The 14,762-nt window shown below is 39.8% G+C and overlaps 1 protein-coding gene across 2 annotated transcripts; it reads right to left on the bottom strand.

Moving 5' to 3' along the window:
* Positions 1-1,086: 1,086 nt before the first annotated feature.
* ZNF518B (zinc finger protein 518B) lies at positions 1,087-14,046 on the bottom strand. Of its 2 annotated transcripts, none has more exons than XM_014263213.2 (2): positions 13,908-14,046; positions 1,087-6,534 (listed from the first exon to the last, which is right to left on the bottom strand). In XM_014263213.2, exon 2 carries the CDS (start codon positions 6,338-6,340, stop codon positions 3,107-3,109), a length of 3,234 nt encoding a protein of 1,077 aa, XP_014118688.2. In that variant the 5' UTR covers positions 6,341-6,534; positions 13,908-14,046; the 3' UTR covers positions 1,087-3,106. The 2 variants fall into 2 exon arrangements, with proteins under 2 accessions (XP_014118688.2, XP_005517892.2); XM_005517835.3 differs by lacking the exon at positions 13,908-14,046 and adding an exon at positions 13,532-13,706.
* Positions 14,047-14,762: the final 716 nt, after the last annotated feature.

Raw genomic sequence — 14,762 nt, 5'->3', positions numbered from 1 at the left:
CTAGCTGTACTTATGTAAATTCTTATTCTTTAGCTCAAGTAGCAGATACTTGTATTCCAACCCTGAGCTTTCAAACTTATTAGGACCATTATGCAAACATTCACTTTGAATTCATACCATGTGCAAATGTAAAGCTCATAAGCAGGAAAAGCAGATGTACTTAAAAATCAGCAAGAAAACATGCTCCAGTGTGTATGAGCAAGAACATGAGAATGTGATTATTTTTCCAGAAAAAAAAATACAGAAATATTTATTCATACAATTTGAGTTTTGGAAGCTTACCTAACTACTGTATGTATATGAAGGCAAACTATAATTCCATATGTACATGAAGGGATTTTTCTGCAGAGCATCGATAATCCTCCTAACCACACTCAGAAATTTGACTAGGCTATTGTAATATATCAAAAAGGAACCTCAGTTACTTTATCCTTATAGAATAGGAACGAGAAGAACAAAACCACTCAAGCCCAAAACCACAACATTCCAACCCGATTTATGACGTACTATGTAGTGGCACAAACTAGCTCTAAAAAAATTTAGCAGTTGATTATTGTTTCCTTGCAACCTTTTTATTTCTCAATGCTGTATCAAAAGGGAAGAAAACATCAACTGTAAATTATTTCTCTCAAATTGATGAGACTGTTAAACTTGAAGGAAATTATTCTGACATAATTTCATCTAATAAAAGTAACAAAACAGAAGCTGCTAAAATAGAGTTTAGCAGAGTTCATAAAAAAAGCATGACATAATCTACTTTAAGAATTTCTTAAGCACAACACAATTTAACTTAGAAAAGATTTTCATGTTGAAACAAAAAAATAAAACAAAACCAAAAAAAAACTAAATTTAAAATTATAAAAAACCCAAGGCTTAACAATTTAGATAACAGATTATGGCAGTGACATACAGAGCTTTCCAGCTGTTTACTAAAGTAAACAGTAAAGTTGCTTACAGAAGACAAAGCATTACTAATATACTTAAACCACCCAGAGTTTACAAAGCTGAGCAGTAACACTTCTCCCATCCCCCCAGCACAGCTTTCATGAGCCATGTTCTGATTTTGCCAGTGACAACACTTACAAAGCCATTTCAAAACTATTTATTTGGTAGCTTCTACAGAAACAAAATTAATTCAATCAGTAACCTGGACTGAAGGAATTAACACAAAGGAGGAATGCTAACCATGGGAGTTTCTCGTGTTAAACATTTCAGTATTTATTGTGTATGATACACTATAATTTTAAGATGGAAACTACTTTCACCATTGAAAATCCTAATAGCACTGTTAGGTTTGGCATCAAAGTATATGAAATGGAAAAAAAACCCTCTTGTGTACCCATCTAAAAAAATATAATTCCATTTGAATACAAAATGAGAACTGTCATTTCCTTATTATTGACAAAACAGGAAAAACAAAGTTCGTTCTGTGGAATAGGTTAGTCTGATACAAATGATACAAAAACTTTCCACGTGTACGTGATGAAAAAGATCTGACTTAAAGCACCAGCTACCTGAAGGATTTTAACACTGTATTGCAAAATTATGGGAAAGCAATAAGTGGTTTTGAAAATAAACCTCAGTCAGATGTAGTTTTAAAATATTTACAATCCAATGTAGATATGATAAATATTTTATCAAAACAATGTATAATCTGCCGGAGTATATAAAAAAATATTCCCAGTTAAACTGTTTACAAAAATGCACCATCAGTGAAAAGAGTTAGGGACTACCAGTTTACCAGAGAAGTCCCAGTTCAAACATAGAACACACATCCAGCATTAGAGTCAGCATTGATTTTCATATTTCTAAAATTGTAACACATTATTTTAATTGTATGTGCTTCAATATACTTCATTCTGTATGACTATAAAATGATTTAAAAATGACAAGAAGAGAAACATCCACAACTCACATACAGAAACAGTAACTTCAGTGTCATCCATCCCTCTTTTTTACTAAAAAACTGTAATTTGGCCCTGATTTAGAGAAGTATTTAAGCAACTGAGCAATGTTTACACTGCACTGAAGTCCTTATGCATCAGACATAACCTGTAATGAGGCACATGCTTGTGAATTTGAGACCTACAAAAAAATAAATCGTAACAACACCTAAATTCTTAAGCATCATGAAAGATTGCACTGAAAATCTGTTTCAACACTGTCAATGTAAAAGTTGTGCAACGTGGCTTTTCATTTTGAAAAGTCTTCAACAACTTCCCCAGTAAATAAGCTCACCAACTAGAGTTCTAACCAAATACCGAGTCTGTAAATGCTTCTATCACACACAAGGTGGTAGAGGGTTTATGTTTGGCTAATACTACTTCACAACAGCCTTGAGGCCATATAGAGAAGCGCTTTTCACTATCAGCCCAAGCCTGATGGTATCTCTGGCTTGATGGTACAGAATCCTGACAGTGTTCTGCTCCCTCGCATCTACACAATACAGTCTAGGTAAAGACTCAGTACTAAACAAAATTAATTTTTTTAGTGCTATTTGACATAGCAGGAGTAACTGATTCCATAGATTTTTCATTTACACCCTTGTACCTCCTCTGAAGTCAGCAGAACTGCTTTTATTTCACTGAAACAGAGCACTTGCATTTAAATTTTACTTTTTATGTGTAGTGCTTAATTTGCCACTAAAACCTATAACATACACTTGCTGTCCACAGAGGACTAAAGGTGCATTTCCATACAGATGTGCTTGATCTCTGAAATGCCATGCTGTAATAAAGCCAATTAAATCCTGTTAAATTTACAAATATCTCATAATCTAAGATTTTAATCCATACATACCTAGCACAAACCACATACAGCACAGTATCCTAAGGTAACTAGAAAGATGTTTGCATAGCAAATCTTCAAATTTCTCCTATGGAACAGATGAAGCTGACCTCAAATACAAATCTCAAACACAAGAGTGCAAAGTAGTGCGTAATCCTCACTATCAGCTTCTCTACCTCTCTATACCTCTACTCTCTTCTTCACTTTGCTAACAGTAGAGGACTTTTGGCAAAATAAAGCAGTTATTTCCATCCTCCATTCCAAGCAAGTTAGTGTCACTCATTAAAAGCAAGAGGGGAAACCTCCCCTAGGCTCTCACTTAATATTTTCTTGCTTGAAGAGAAAGAACGTCCCAACCCTTGGTTGCCTCTATTAAGTGCCTCTGTCCATGACTTATCCATTCTTCTTGGTCCATATATACTCTTCCACAAAACCAACACTTAAACAGACATTGAAGTGCTTCAGCTGGTGAAGTTTCCACCACTTGGTAGTTGTTTTTGTGCGTCTTTTTTAGCTTCATTTTTAGCATACTCTGCTTTTTTGTTTGGTTTCCTGTCTCAGCATTCTGAAGAGTAAGACGCTTTCGGTAACGCTTGACACCAAGACAACTACTTGTCCTTTCTGACAGAACTACTTTCAGGACTTGACCTTTATACTTGTTGATAGTCTTCATGACATTAATTATCTCTGGTGAATCAACATCAGGATGGTTTAGTACCACAACTGGCTGATTACGACGAGGGCATTTTATCAACTGATTTGTTTTCAGAGGAACAAGTCGAAGACGTCTTGCTGTCAACAGATATGACATATCAGAACCCGAAGTGGTTTCTGACTGAGCTCTTGTTTTCCTCTTAGGAAGCTCTCTGAAGCTTGCTTGTTTTGCCTTATTTTTGGGACCTAGCTGACTTCTTGAATAGTGCTTGCTTTGCTTGTTTACATCACTGCTTTTTTGAAATGGTATACCAGTTTGGTTGCTGTTATTTTTAGCACTTGCCTCTCGTTTTGGTCTTTGCCTGAGTGATATAGTTTGGGACTCAGCACTTGATTCGCTCTGATTAGGCAAACATGGGAAACTACTGCTAGGTGTCTCAGAAACACTGACGGGGACCGGGCGAGGCAGAAACATTTCATTGCGATGCTCAGGAGCTGATACTTCACTCCTGCTTTCTATTCCATATGAGCTTTGACTGCTAGTAGCATTCAGCACTCTCAGCATTGTCCCTTTGGGGATAAACACTGGGGTAGCAACATGGGAATTTTTTGTTACCCTGTTTTTAGAAGTTCTTGCAAACTTCAAGAGCTGATCTTCACTGCGTTCTTCACTACTAATCACACTTCTTCCACCATGCACTTCAGACAAAGTCATAGGTTGTTCCACTTCAGTGGCACAAACAGCTCCCTCACAACTTGCTGAACTTTCTTGAGGCAAAAGCAACTTTTTACTAGAAGCCTGACATCTCAAGGGCACGGATTTCACATTAGGTTCAGCAGCAGACATGAGCTGAGCAATCTTTCTACACAGCAATGTTGCTGATTTCTTCCTGCGTGCTGTGTAATCCCATCTGACATCCTCTGGTACATTTTCAGCCCCAGAGCTAAGAGAAAATACAGATGAAATAACAGGTCCTTCAAAAGGACTGCCTTTATTTTCCATCTTCTGTAGTTCTAGTGATTCCAGCGGATGACTACTCTTTTGACTTACGGTTTCAGGTCTCTTTACTTTGCTCAAGCCAAAAGTTATATCCTCAAAAGGTGGAGTTTTAGTAACATGGAAGTTTTTTCCTGCTTCAGAAGATGTAATAGATTTTTTATCAAAACCCTTTCCAGCTAAATGTGCTTCGGTAGAGCTGACTGGTAGACTCCTCCGTTCTTTGCCAACCCTCTTAACAGACAATGTATCCTTTTCTTTAGAGACAGCAGAAAAAATTTTGCCCTCCTGAGCAGCTTCTACTGAAACATTCTCGGAACTTTTACCTTCAGAAATGGGAGCATATTGTGGATGGTATGTATCTTCACCTTCTTCGTAACAATACAGATCACGATGCAAACTATTTTTTCCATCTACTTTTCCCCTTGAGGATTTAAGATCACTTTTTTTTTCAGTACTGTTCATCACCAGAGATGGAGAACAAAGCTCTGTAACACCTGAATGGACATCAATACCTTTCACCAACTGAAAGGATAATTTTGATGTATCTTCCCTCTGCACAGATGCAGAGCTACAGTCTGAGAACTGTGAATCAGAAGAACAAAAACATTCAGAATTCTTATCATGAGTACTATCCAAATTAGGCTGGTTACTAACACTGGATAATCTGTTTACATTCACTTCCATAGTTAGTAACTCATTTTGACACACAGATGTTTTTTTTACTTCTGCAGATTGTTCTGTACCTTGATTCTCAAGTTCCTCTTCAGCACAGTTCACAGGTTTGTAAGTTGCTTCTTTTATAGGAATTAGTTTAAGAACCAGCTGTTGTGCTCCATTCACTATTTTAAGCTCTACTATTTGAGCTAAACAGTTGGAAGGAACTACAAGTTCAGATGGTGCAATTACTGTTAAAGGCATTCCAGGTTGTAAAGGCTCTGTTTTTGGAGAATAAACCTCAACCTCCACACTTTGATTCTCACATACACTCATTTCAGATGGCTCCAATATTGTCTTATCCTGGACTGATGATGTGTTTATGCTACATTCTACATTTTGAAATGAACAGACTGTTTGAGTTGCTTTACTCGGAATCTCATAAACCATATTTGAAGACAAATTTGAAATTTCATTTTGGAAAGGAATTATATTGTATATCTCTGTTTTACATAAAGTGATTTGACTCTGCTTCATTTGCTGGTGGTTCATGAGAGTATTTGACAGTCGTTTTCTGGGTGTTTCATGTACTCTTCTCGTATGTTTAACGATATAATCTTGTCTAACAGCACCATATTCACAGTACTTACACTGATACGGAAAGGTTCCAGTATGTTTCACCAAATGTTTCTGGAATTCTCCTTTGGTGTAGGATACATAACCACAGTGGGAACAAATAAACTTAATTTCTTCATGTTGCCCTACATGCTTTTTATACTGTAAAGGATCCCTTGTTGAAAATCTGCATTTATCACAGTAGTATCTACCTGGCAGAAAATTTTTTACTTTAAATGTTCTCTGGGTTTTATTTGGGGTTTTTCTTTCAAGTTTTTCATAGTCTGCAGCATTAGCACCCTCAGGAACAAAACCGAAAGCTGGTGGTTTAATATTACTGCACTTCTTGCAGATGAAATCTTTGTCTTCAGTCCAGTCAAGCTTCTTATGCTTTTCTATATCTTGCACTGAAATTTTCTGAACATTTCTGCATTTTATACAGCTTATCAGTGACAACTTATTGTTCTCAGCCTCAGTTCCTTGGTAACAGCAGTTTTGGTCATCCACCCCTTTTGACAGATTTGTTTTATCATTGGATTGCTTTGGGGATGTAGTTAAAGAATTACTTTTATCATTAATTTGGCCAGGGTACAATTTTGGTAAAATTTCCCTCATTTTCTTCAACTGCATTTCAGAAGAAGCAACTCTGCACCATTTTCATTAAACACAGCAGCAACAGACAGAAAGTTTTCTTGGTATTTGTCTTGTGTATGTTGCTTATCAGTCAATCATTCAGGCCATCCATCTGCAGAATATATGCTTTGGAAGAAATGATGTTCAAGCAACTGCATCCATATTATATTCCATGTTCTTAGCTTGCAGCACTAAAGAATAAAAAGCAGAAGATTAAGTCAATTAAGATTCAATGATCACTGAAATACAATGAACTAATAATTGAACTATTAGTGGACGACAGCTGAATTACAGAGTTCAAGTCCACTGTTAATATACCATTGTATATCAATGTATTCTGCACATACAACCAATAACTCTAAAACATACCAAATCAAATAATCCTTTAACATTTGCAAAATGTTCCCAAATTCGTAAATTACCTGCTAGGCATCGAAACCTGAAGAGTTCATGGTACTTCTCCCATGTCATGAAAAATTTTACACTTAAGGAACATATTTATAAGCTGAACAAGACAAGACACTTGGTAACAGAACTGAGCAGCAGAATATGATTTCAGTTAATATAAAGCCCACAACTCAGGACAAGTTCTCATGAAACACTGCAAGTGCTATTCATATGTGAATAGCAGGGAAACAGAGTGTGGCTACAATGGTTACTAGAAACACAGAACTATAAGGGTTTTTTTAAATAAAATAATTTTAAGTTAGCACGGAAAATTCCTGACATACAGAAGGAAGTTCTTTTCTAATCAGTGCCAGTGTTTCAGATATAAACAGTCTTGAGCACTAATACATAACAAGATGTGATTTATGCTTCACATGTTCTCAAAGTAATGAAGTCAAAACAATCTGTGGCTGCAAAATTAATTACTTTCTCTTCTATTAATATGTAATCACTTCTATATATGTGGACAAGCATATAAATAATTCACTTCATCCTAATGAAACAGAATGTCAATCAAGCAAAATAAACAGTGCAACATAAGGCAGAGGGAGATCAGCAATATCACTGTAAAACACCAAATTAACACACGCAATGTATTTGGCCCACAGGTTCCAGCACTCTGTCTCTCTACTATATTTAACAGGAAGAAGATCTCAGCCATTAAGCTTTTGGCAAGACTATGAGACCACTATTATTTGGAAAATAAACAATCAAATTAGGCTTTTGAGACATACATGAAGTCCAATCAACACCTTTCTGATTTTAACATCATTAGTTGTAGACATACTGTTGCACACATTAGCAATCACATACTCAATTGCATGAGGTTATTTCTGTTTTTCAATACATGCTACAAAAGGCTTCTGCTTCTGAAGTCCAGATCCTCACCAAGTCTTACCTAACAGAGATCAGGATCTGATCTGGACTCCAAAGGCAAGGTGCTGAGATCATTTAAGCAACTTCCCATCACAATAATTATATGCTAATCAAGAAATTAAACTATGGTATTGAAAAGACACTGAGGTGCCCAAGAGAATCCAGAGAAGGGCAACTGAGCTGGTGAAAGGTCTAGAGAGTAAATCTTACAAGGAGTGGCTGACATAGCTGCGGGTGACGAGCCTGGTGAAAAGGGGGCTCAGAGGAGCTGTGACTACCTGAAAGGAGGCTACAGCCAGGTGGGCATCAGCCACTTCCCCGAGGTAACAAGCGACAGGAAAAGAGGAAATTGCCTCAAGTTGCACCAGAGCGCATTTAGATTGAATATTAAGAAAAATTTTACATTGAAAGGGTTGTCAAGAATTGGAACAGGCTACCTACGGAAGTGATGGAGTTACCATTCCTGGTGGTATTAAAGACATGTACGCTGGGCACCAAAGGATATGGTTTAGTGGTTGGCTTGGCAGGGCTGGGTTACAGATTGGACTTGGTGATCTTGTAGGTCTTTTCCAGCCTAAATAATTCTGTGATCTCTCCAATGGCTTGACAGGACTAAACTGATCCAAGAAGATCTGATCCAAGAAGATTTTCCTGCAGAAAGCAACCATACCCTGCACTGCATCAGAAGCACCTGAAGCCAGCAGGTCAAGGGAGGCAATTCTCCCACTCTGCACTGCTCTCATGAGACCCCACCTGGACTGCTGCTGCATCCAGCTTCGGGGCCCCCAACACAAGGAAGATGTCGTGGCTCTCCTCTGGACCCATTTGAAGCTGAGCACAGGGCTGAAGCACTTCTCCTATGAGGACAGGCTGAGAGAGTTGGGTTTGTTCAGCCTAAAGAGGTGGCTTCACACTGACCTTACAGCACCTTTCAGTAATGAAAGGGGGCTTTCAAGAAGTCTGGAGAGGGACTTTTCACAAAGGGATGCAGTGATAGGACAAGAGGGAATGGCTTCAAGCTGAAAAAAGGTAGATTTAAAGTAGGTATTAGGAAGAAATTCATTACTGTGAGGGTGGTGAGGCACTGGCACAGGCTGCACAGAGAAGCTGCGGGTGCCCCATCTGTGCCAGTGCTCAAGACTAGGTTGGATGGAGCCCTGAGCAATCTGGTCTAGTGGAAAGTATTCTTTCTCATGGCAGGAGACTGAACTAGGTCTCTTCCAACACAAACCACTCAGTGATTCCATGATCTTCCTTGTACTCCATCAATATCCATAACTACTATAACAATGATGCTCTAAAGATGTGGCTCTTCAAAGTATTCTGATGTAACCACAAACAACACTAAAAGTAAGTTCAAAAAATTGTTAGGGACTACAGAACAAGCTTTGCACTCTTAAGGAGATGGATGGGTGTACACTAAAACTCCTTAGTGGGTAGTTCTAGAGCTGTAGTAATCTCATTTCATTGCAATGCAGACAGCAGTAAAAATACACACAATGTGAAAAACTAATCAATGGCAGCCTTGCAGGAAGGAAGAAAGTATACATGACTGCTGTATCACAACCTGGAGAATTTTCTTCAAGCAATTCTAACGTGGATGACATTATGTGCTCTATTATCCCAATTCTAATGAGGAAAGAAAAGCAAAACATCTGCAGCAGTTCAGATGGAATATCCTTCCCTGGCTACTACCACTTTCTAGACTTAAGATTAACCTGTCGACACACAAGTGTGGTGGTAGGCCTGTGTCCACGACATCCACTGTTTTGTTTCAGGAGAAAGATGATAAGAGATCTTTATAAGCTCAAGATCCAGACCAAAGATGCTTTATGCATTTCTCTACAGCTTTAAGAAGTATATGGCATTTGAAAGGAAAAGGGGAAGCTATATCAGTATTTGCCTTTTTCTGCTGTTAACATCTATCCATTAATACTGAAACTGACCTCCATGCGAACTAACTGAAAGCTAAGTATAAAGCATTTATGCCATCAACATCCTTGACCACAAAAAAAAGTATAAACCCAGAGAATTTTCTTGTTTTTTAAACTCTGTGGATTTCACTTTATGGGAGAACATAAAAAAGAATTGACAACATTTAAAGGGTAAGAGAGTACAAGAAACACAGTCCAACATTTTCAGAACACTTCAATTTAACAGTTCTGGGCTTCTCAATCCAAGACTTTGCCAGAAAAACTTAAGAGAGGTAATTCAAAGAACAGGCTAGTAATCCTTCCAAATTTTCCTAATTCAAACAGCTGTATGTAGGAAAGTCTGTCATGGTTTAAGCCCAAAACCACGCTTTCATGCAGACCTGTGACAAATACCACGTTGCCAGAATGCAGGTTTCAAGCGTTGGTGTGTGCCTGCGTTCCGTATGTGCCAAGGCTGATTCCAGGCAGCAGCCAAGCAGCCACAGAGCTGCTTGCTGCTTTCCCACCCTCCCCTCCCTCAGTAGCAAGGAGAGTGAAGTAAAGAAGCACAGGAAGGTTTATGGGTCAGGACAAAGGCAGAAGTTAAAAAGCAAGGAGGTGACAAAAGGGAAACCACTCACTGCCTTCCACAAGCAAACCAATGCCCAGCCAGTCTCTGAGCAGCAGGCACCCTGGAAGCGAACTCCCCTCTGCCCTTCTTCCTCTACTTCCAGTTTTCGTGGCTGAACATAACATTGTATGATGGGGACTATCCCCCAGACCAATGCTGGGCAGCTGCCCCAGCTCTGGGGGGGGGGGGTCTTTTGCCCACCCCATTCCTACTCATTAGAGAGAGGCGGGGGGGAGGAAACCTTGGTATTGTGCAAATATTGTTCAGCAACAACCAAAACACTGGTGTGTTAACAAGACTGTTTTAGCCACAGATGCAAAACATGGCACTGTACAGGCTGCTTTCAAGAAATTTAACTCCATCCCAGTAAAAGGTAAAAAAAGAAATGAATAACCAGTTGATGTCCAAGTATCATCTCTGACGTCTTCCTAGCTAGTTTTTCATCATGTACCCTGAACACTGACTAGTTAATAACAAAGGTTGTGATACAAACAGCTCCAATTTATACTTATTTTGGATAAAACAAGCCCCAAATTATATTGTAATGTCATGTAATGTATTAAATATATATATATATATATTCTTTTTTTATTATTATTATTTTTTTTCTGGTTACTTCAGAAAGCCAAGATCATCAATGTACACAGGGGGATGAACATTACATACATTCACTCCATATCACTGGGGGAGGTGGGGAGGGGGAGGAATTCCCCTAAAGATTTGTTTTGGTATTTCAAGGGTTGGCAGAAACACGCTTCAAAAGATTTAATTAAAAGATAGATAGCTGATTTATAATCATATGCAGTGCACACAAACCAACCCAAAGTTATCATTAAAGGAAGACCTCGAAGTCTACAGAGTCTCAATGGCAAATACAGAAACGGGATGAATGAAAAATGAAATAAGAGACATTATGACTGCCAAAATCAATTCCAGTGATTGTCTTCACAGGAATGAATTCAGAAAAAAAAAATAAAAATATTCAGAAATACAAAAAAGTACCCAAATCAGGAAACATTAAAAAAAATTAGAGAACCTAGTTTGGAAAAAAAAAAAAGAGCACATGGAAAAAAGACATCACAAGAAAGATAAACCAAATTTTCCCATTCAATCCTACCAAACACCTGCAATTCCGTGACATTAGAAGGTCAGACATTCAACAAAACAAACATTTCTGCCTTTCACACAACACTTCATGTCTTGTACTTTTCTGCTTAAAATACAAGAGACTAACCAATCCACAGGAATTAAAAAGTATTCCAAAGTGTGGATATCCCATGTACACAAAGGTTAAAAAACAAAGATCCATTAAAACAGAGGAAAATAAGACAAAACATCCTCTGCAGCCTGACTATGCCAAATTCAACCAGTACAAGGGTTTTTGCACTGCAGTAAGTAACAAACCACTGATGTGGCCACTGTGAAACTGGAAATTTCTATTTACTTCAAATACATTGAAAATTTGTTCATAATTTCAAAGAAGAATATGTATATTCCTGGTCTTTAGTTTCCTTTAGTTCAAACTATATGCTGCTATCAATGAAAAAGGTGTGATGAGCAGGATGCATTTAGCCTATGTGATCAAATAAATGAGCCCCTACTTCAGCAAAGCACACACCTCTCACACACAAAGATCACAGACTGCAGCCAATAATCGAGGTGTGCTTTGCTATTGAATAGCTCATATAAGTCATCCCTAAGGAAAAGAAGTTTAAACAGAATTGGAAGACACTGTGCATCAATGCATCAGGAGGATGCAGTGTATAAAATCTGAGCCACTGTGAAAAACTTAGATCTCTGTGCATGCTTAAAATTACCTTGCCTGTATTTCACAATTTTATATATGGATATATATATAGACATATATTTAACAACAACTATCTCTGTTAAGCAGAGTTAACTGTTCTACTCACCCAACTACATGGCTGCCAATTACCAGTCATTTATTTTAGACCTAATGACCAGGAGAGAGCCAAAGTGCTTCACTCAAGTATTACATATTGTATTAATTATAATAATTAATTTTGTATTAAAAACAAACAATTCAAATACAGCAAAGAAATTTTGTCTTCAAGTATTTCTTCTTAAAAAGCCATTTTTTCTCACAACAGCTAATCTTACAGTCATAATAGTTCTTGGTATTTAGCTGAAATTCACATGAGGTTTTTCAAAGCAAAACGAATGAGGAATGACAATGCAGACAATTAAGAAGAGCAAGGACCATGCACCAAGGTTTCAGAGCTCATTTTTATTTAAAAAAATACAGTTCTTTCACTCTACAGAAAAAATCAATTACATTTAAAATGCTTTTTTACTTATAAAGTCATGCAAAACACCAATTGAAAGGAAATCACTATTTCTTGAATGCATTTTGTGAGAAATTGCCCAATCTACTAATATTTTTTGCCATTGTATAGACACAGTTACATGTATGTACCATGCAGCATTCTACTGAAATGGAGGTCTGCTTCCCGGCAGCTCAAGGAACAAGGCCTGGCTTTATTTCTATCTGAAAAATACACATTTCTGTCATATCATTCAACTGCTTGGTGGTCTTCCTGCAATATGCTACACAAATAACTACCGAATCAAAAGCAGGATTCTAGAGAGTGCTCAGAAACGTTTATAGAGTTGTTTATCATTACATGTTTGATCAATTTCTTTAAATCTATGCTGCTCATCCATCATTTCCCACAATTCACAACAATTTTCAAGTGTTTATGTATATCCAGAGCATACTGACTAGTATAAAGCACTACCCTACTCTTGAGTTCTAAGGCCTGTAGGAAATACAGCAAGGAAGTATGGCACTGAAGAAAATGGGAGAAGAGGGGGAAAGAGTGCCATTAAAAGCACATATTCCCTCCATGCCCAGATCTCAAAGCATTCATGTAGATGTTAATTGATTTCCACAGATTTCATTCCTGCTGAAATTAGCCACATACTGTATGTATGTACAAGAGAACAGCCTTGACTGTAACCACCTACTGCAGTAACAATGCACAACAGATTGCTAGAAAAATCCTGTAAAACACCATCAGTCCTCTTAAACATAAAACAGACTTTTTAAATTAAATGTACATTGCAGGACATTTTGGCTATATCTACGATAACACTGGATTATTTATTTAGAAGAAAATCGGTTTAGACGTCGAAATTACTTTAAGTGTCCAATGTAACACTTTTCAATGATAGATTATCTTGCAACAAAATTCAATATGGGATTCAATTAAGCCAATCTTATGCCCAAATACTCAAAAGAACCTCGTCAGCACACAAAACACAGGATGTTCTATTTTGCTCGTGAATACATTTACTAACCCGAGAGCTCCTTTTCTTCAGGACGATGACCAAGACGACAAACCTTGACGACAGCTTCAGTCCAGACGAGTCCAAAGCGGCCTGATGGCGTCCACGAGACAGCAAGCACCAAAAGCCTCCTTTCCTCGGGCATCCAGCCCACGCACGCACGGGTGCCGCGGAAGGGAGGCCTCCCCGGGCCGCCCGCCGCCCGAGCGCGGGGCCGGGGCGCGGAGCCGCGGGCGATGCGCGCCGGGGCAGGCGCTGCGCGGGCCGCGCACCCCCCCCCCGCCGCACGGCCCCCCCGCCGCCCCGCGGGGGGCAGCCCCCCCCCCCCCCCGCGGCCCCGCGCGGGCAGACGGGGAGGGCGGCGGGAGCCGCGGGCCCGGGGCCTTACCTGGCTCGGGGCGCGACGAGCGGGATGAAGGAAGGGCTCCTTCCCTCGGCGCTGTCCCCGCCGGCCGCTCCCGTTGTCTCCGGACACAGGAGGAACGCAGCGCCGCCCCGCGTCCTGCGCGGCCGCTGCCGCCCCGCCCTGCGGCGCTCACCCCGGCAGGGAGGGCGAGCGAGCCCCCCGCCGCCGGCCCGGCCCGGCCCCCGCCCGCTTGGCGGCGGAACTGACCTCAGCGCGCCCCGCCCGCCGCGCGTAGAGCTCTACCGAGCGGCGCACCTGCCCGCGGGCCGCACCGCGCCGCCCGCTGCTGCCCGCTGGCCGGGCCGCCGCGCTGCCACAGCAGGCCAAAGGATGCGCTGCTGCTCCCAATAACCTCTCCGCATCCCTTCCCTTGCCGTTGTGTTCTGCTGGGCAATGGTGTGATGGGCACGCGTTTCACGGGCATCGCTCAGTGAAGTACTACAATGACGCAGTTGCGTATGTTCATATCCTTCCTGTGAAATCCAGATATCTTTTGAAATAAAGTGTTCTCAGCAAAATTTGAAGGAAGAAAAAGAGGACTTAACTGACTGACTGCATACTGCCCTACAAAGTACCCTCGTCACTTGTTACTGCAATATCGCATCACTGCACTTCAAAAGCAAACCATATCTTAACACAGGGCCCGAAGTCTTGCCAGATGACGTCTTTGAAATTAAGCTTTTTCGTACATGTCTTCAAAGTTGAACTCTGTGTTGCTGTGACACATTTTCTGATCTGTTCTCTACTGGAATGATTTGACAGTGCTTGATCTTGTCTAGGCATGGACATACATCCTCAGGGATCTTGGATTTTGGGATAGCCTCTTCAGGTCACAAA

The sequence above is a fragment of the Pseudopodoces humilis genome, chromosome 6 (genome assembly GCF_049639895.1).
Source record: "Pseudopodoces humilis isolate 2021_Gansu_Grassland_sample_001 chromosome 6, ASM4963989v1, whole genome shotgun sequence".
Lineage (NCBI taxonomy): Eukaryota > Metazoa > Chordata > Aves > Passeriformes > Paridae > Pseudopodoces > Pseudopodoces humilis.
The sequence above is the reverse complement of the archived record's forward strand: the minus strand, read 5'-3'. Positions and strand labels throughout refer to the sequence as shown.

Bases quoted from the DNA above. Each gene is read 5' to 3' on its own strand.
- ZNF518B (XM_014263213.2), bottom strand. From the start codon at position 6,340: ATGCAGTTGAAGAAAATGAGGGAAATTTTACCAAAATTGTACCCTGGC.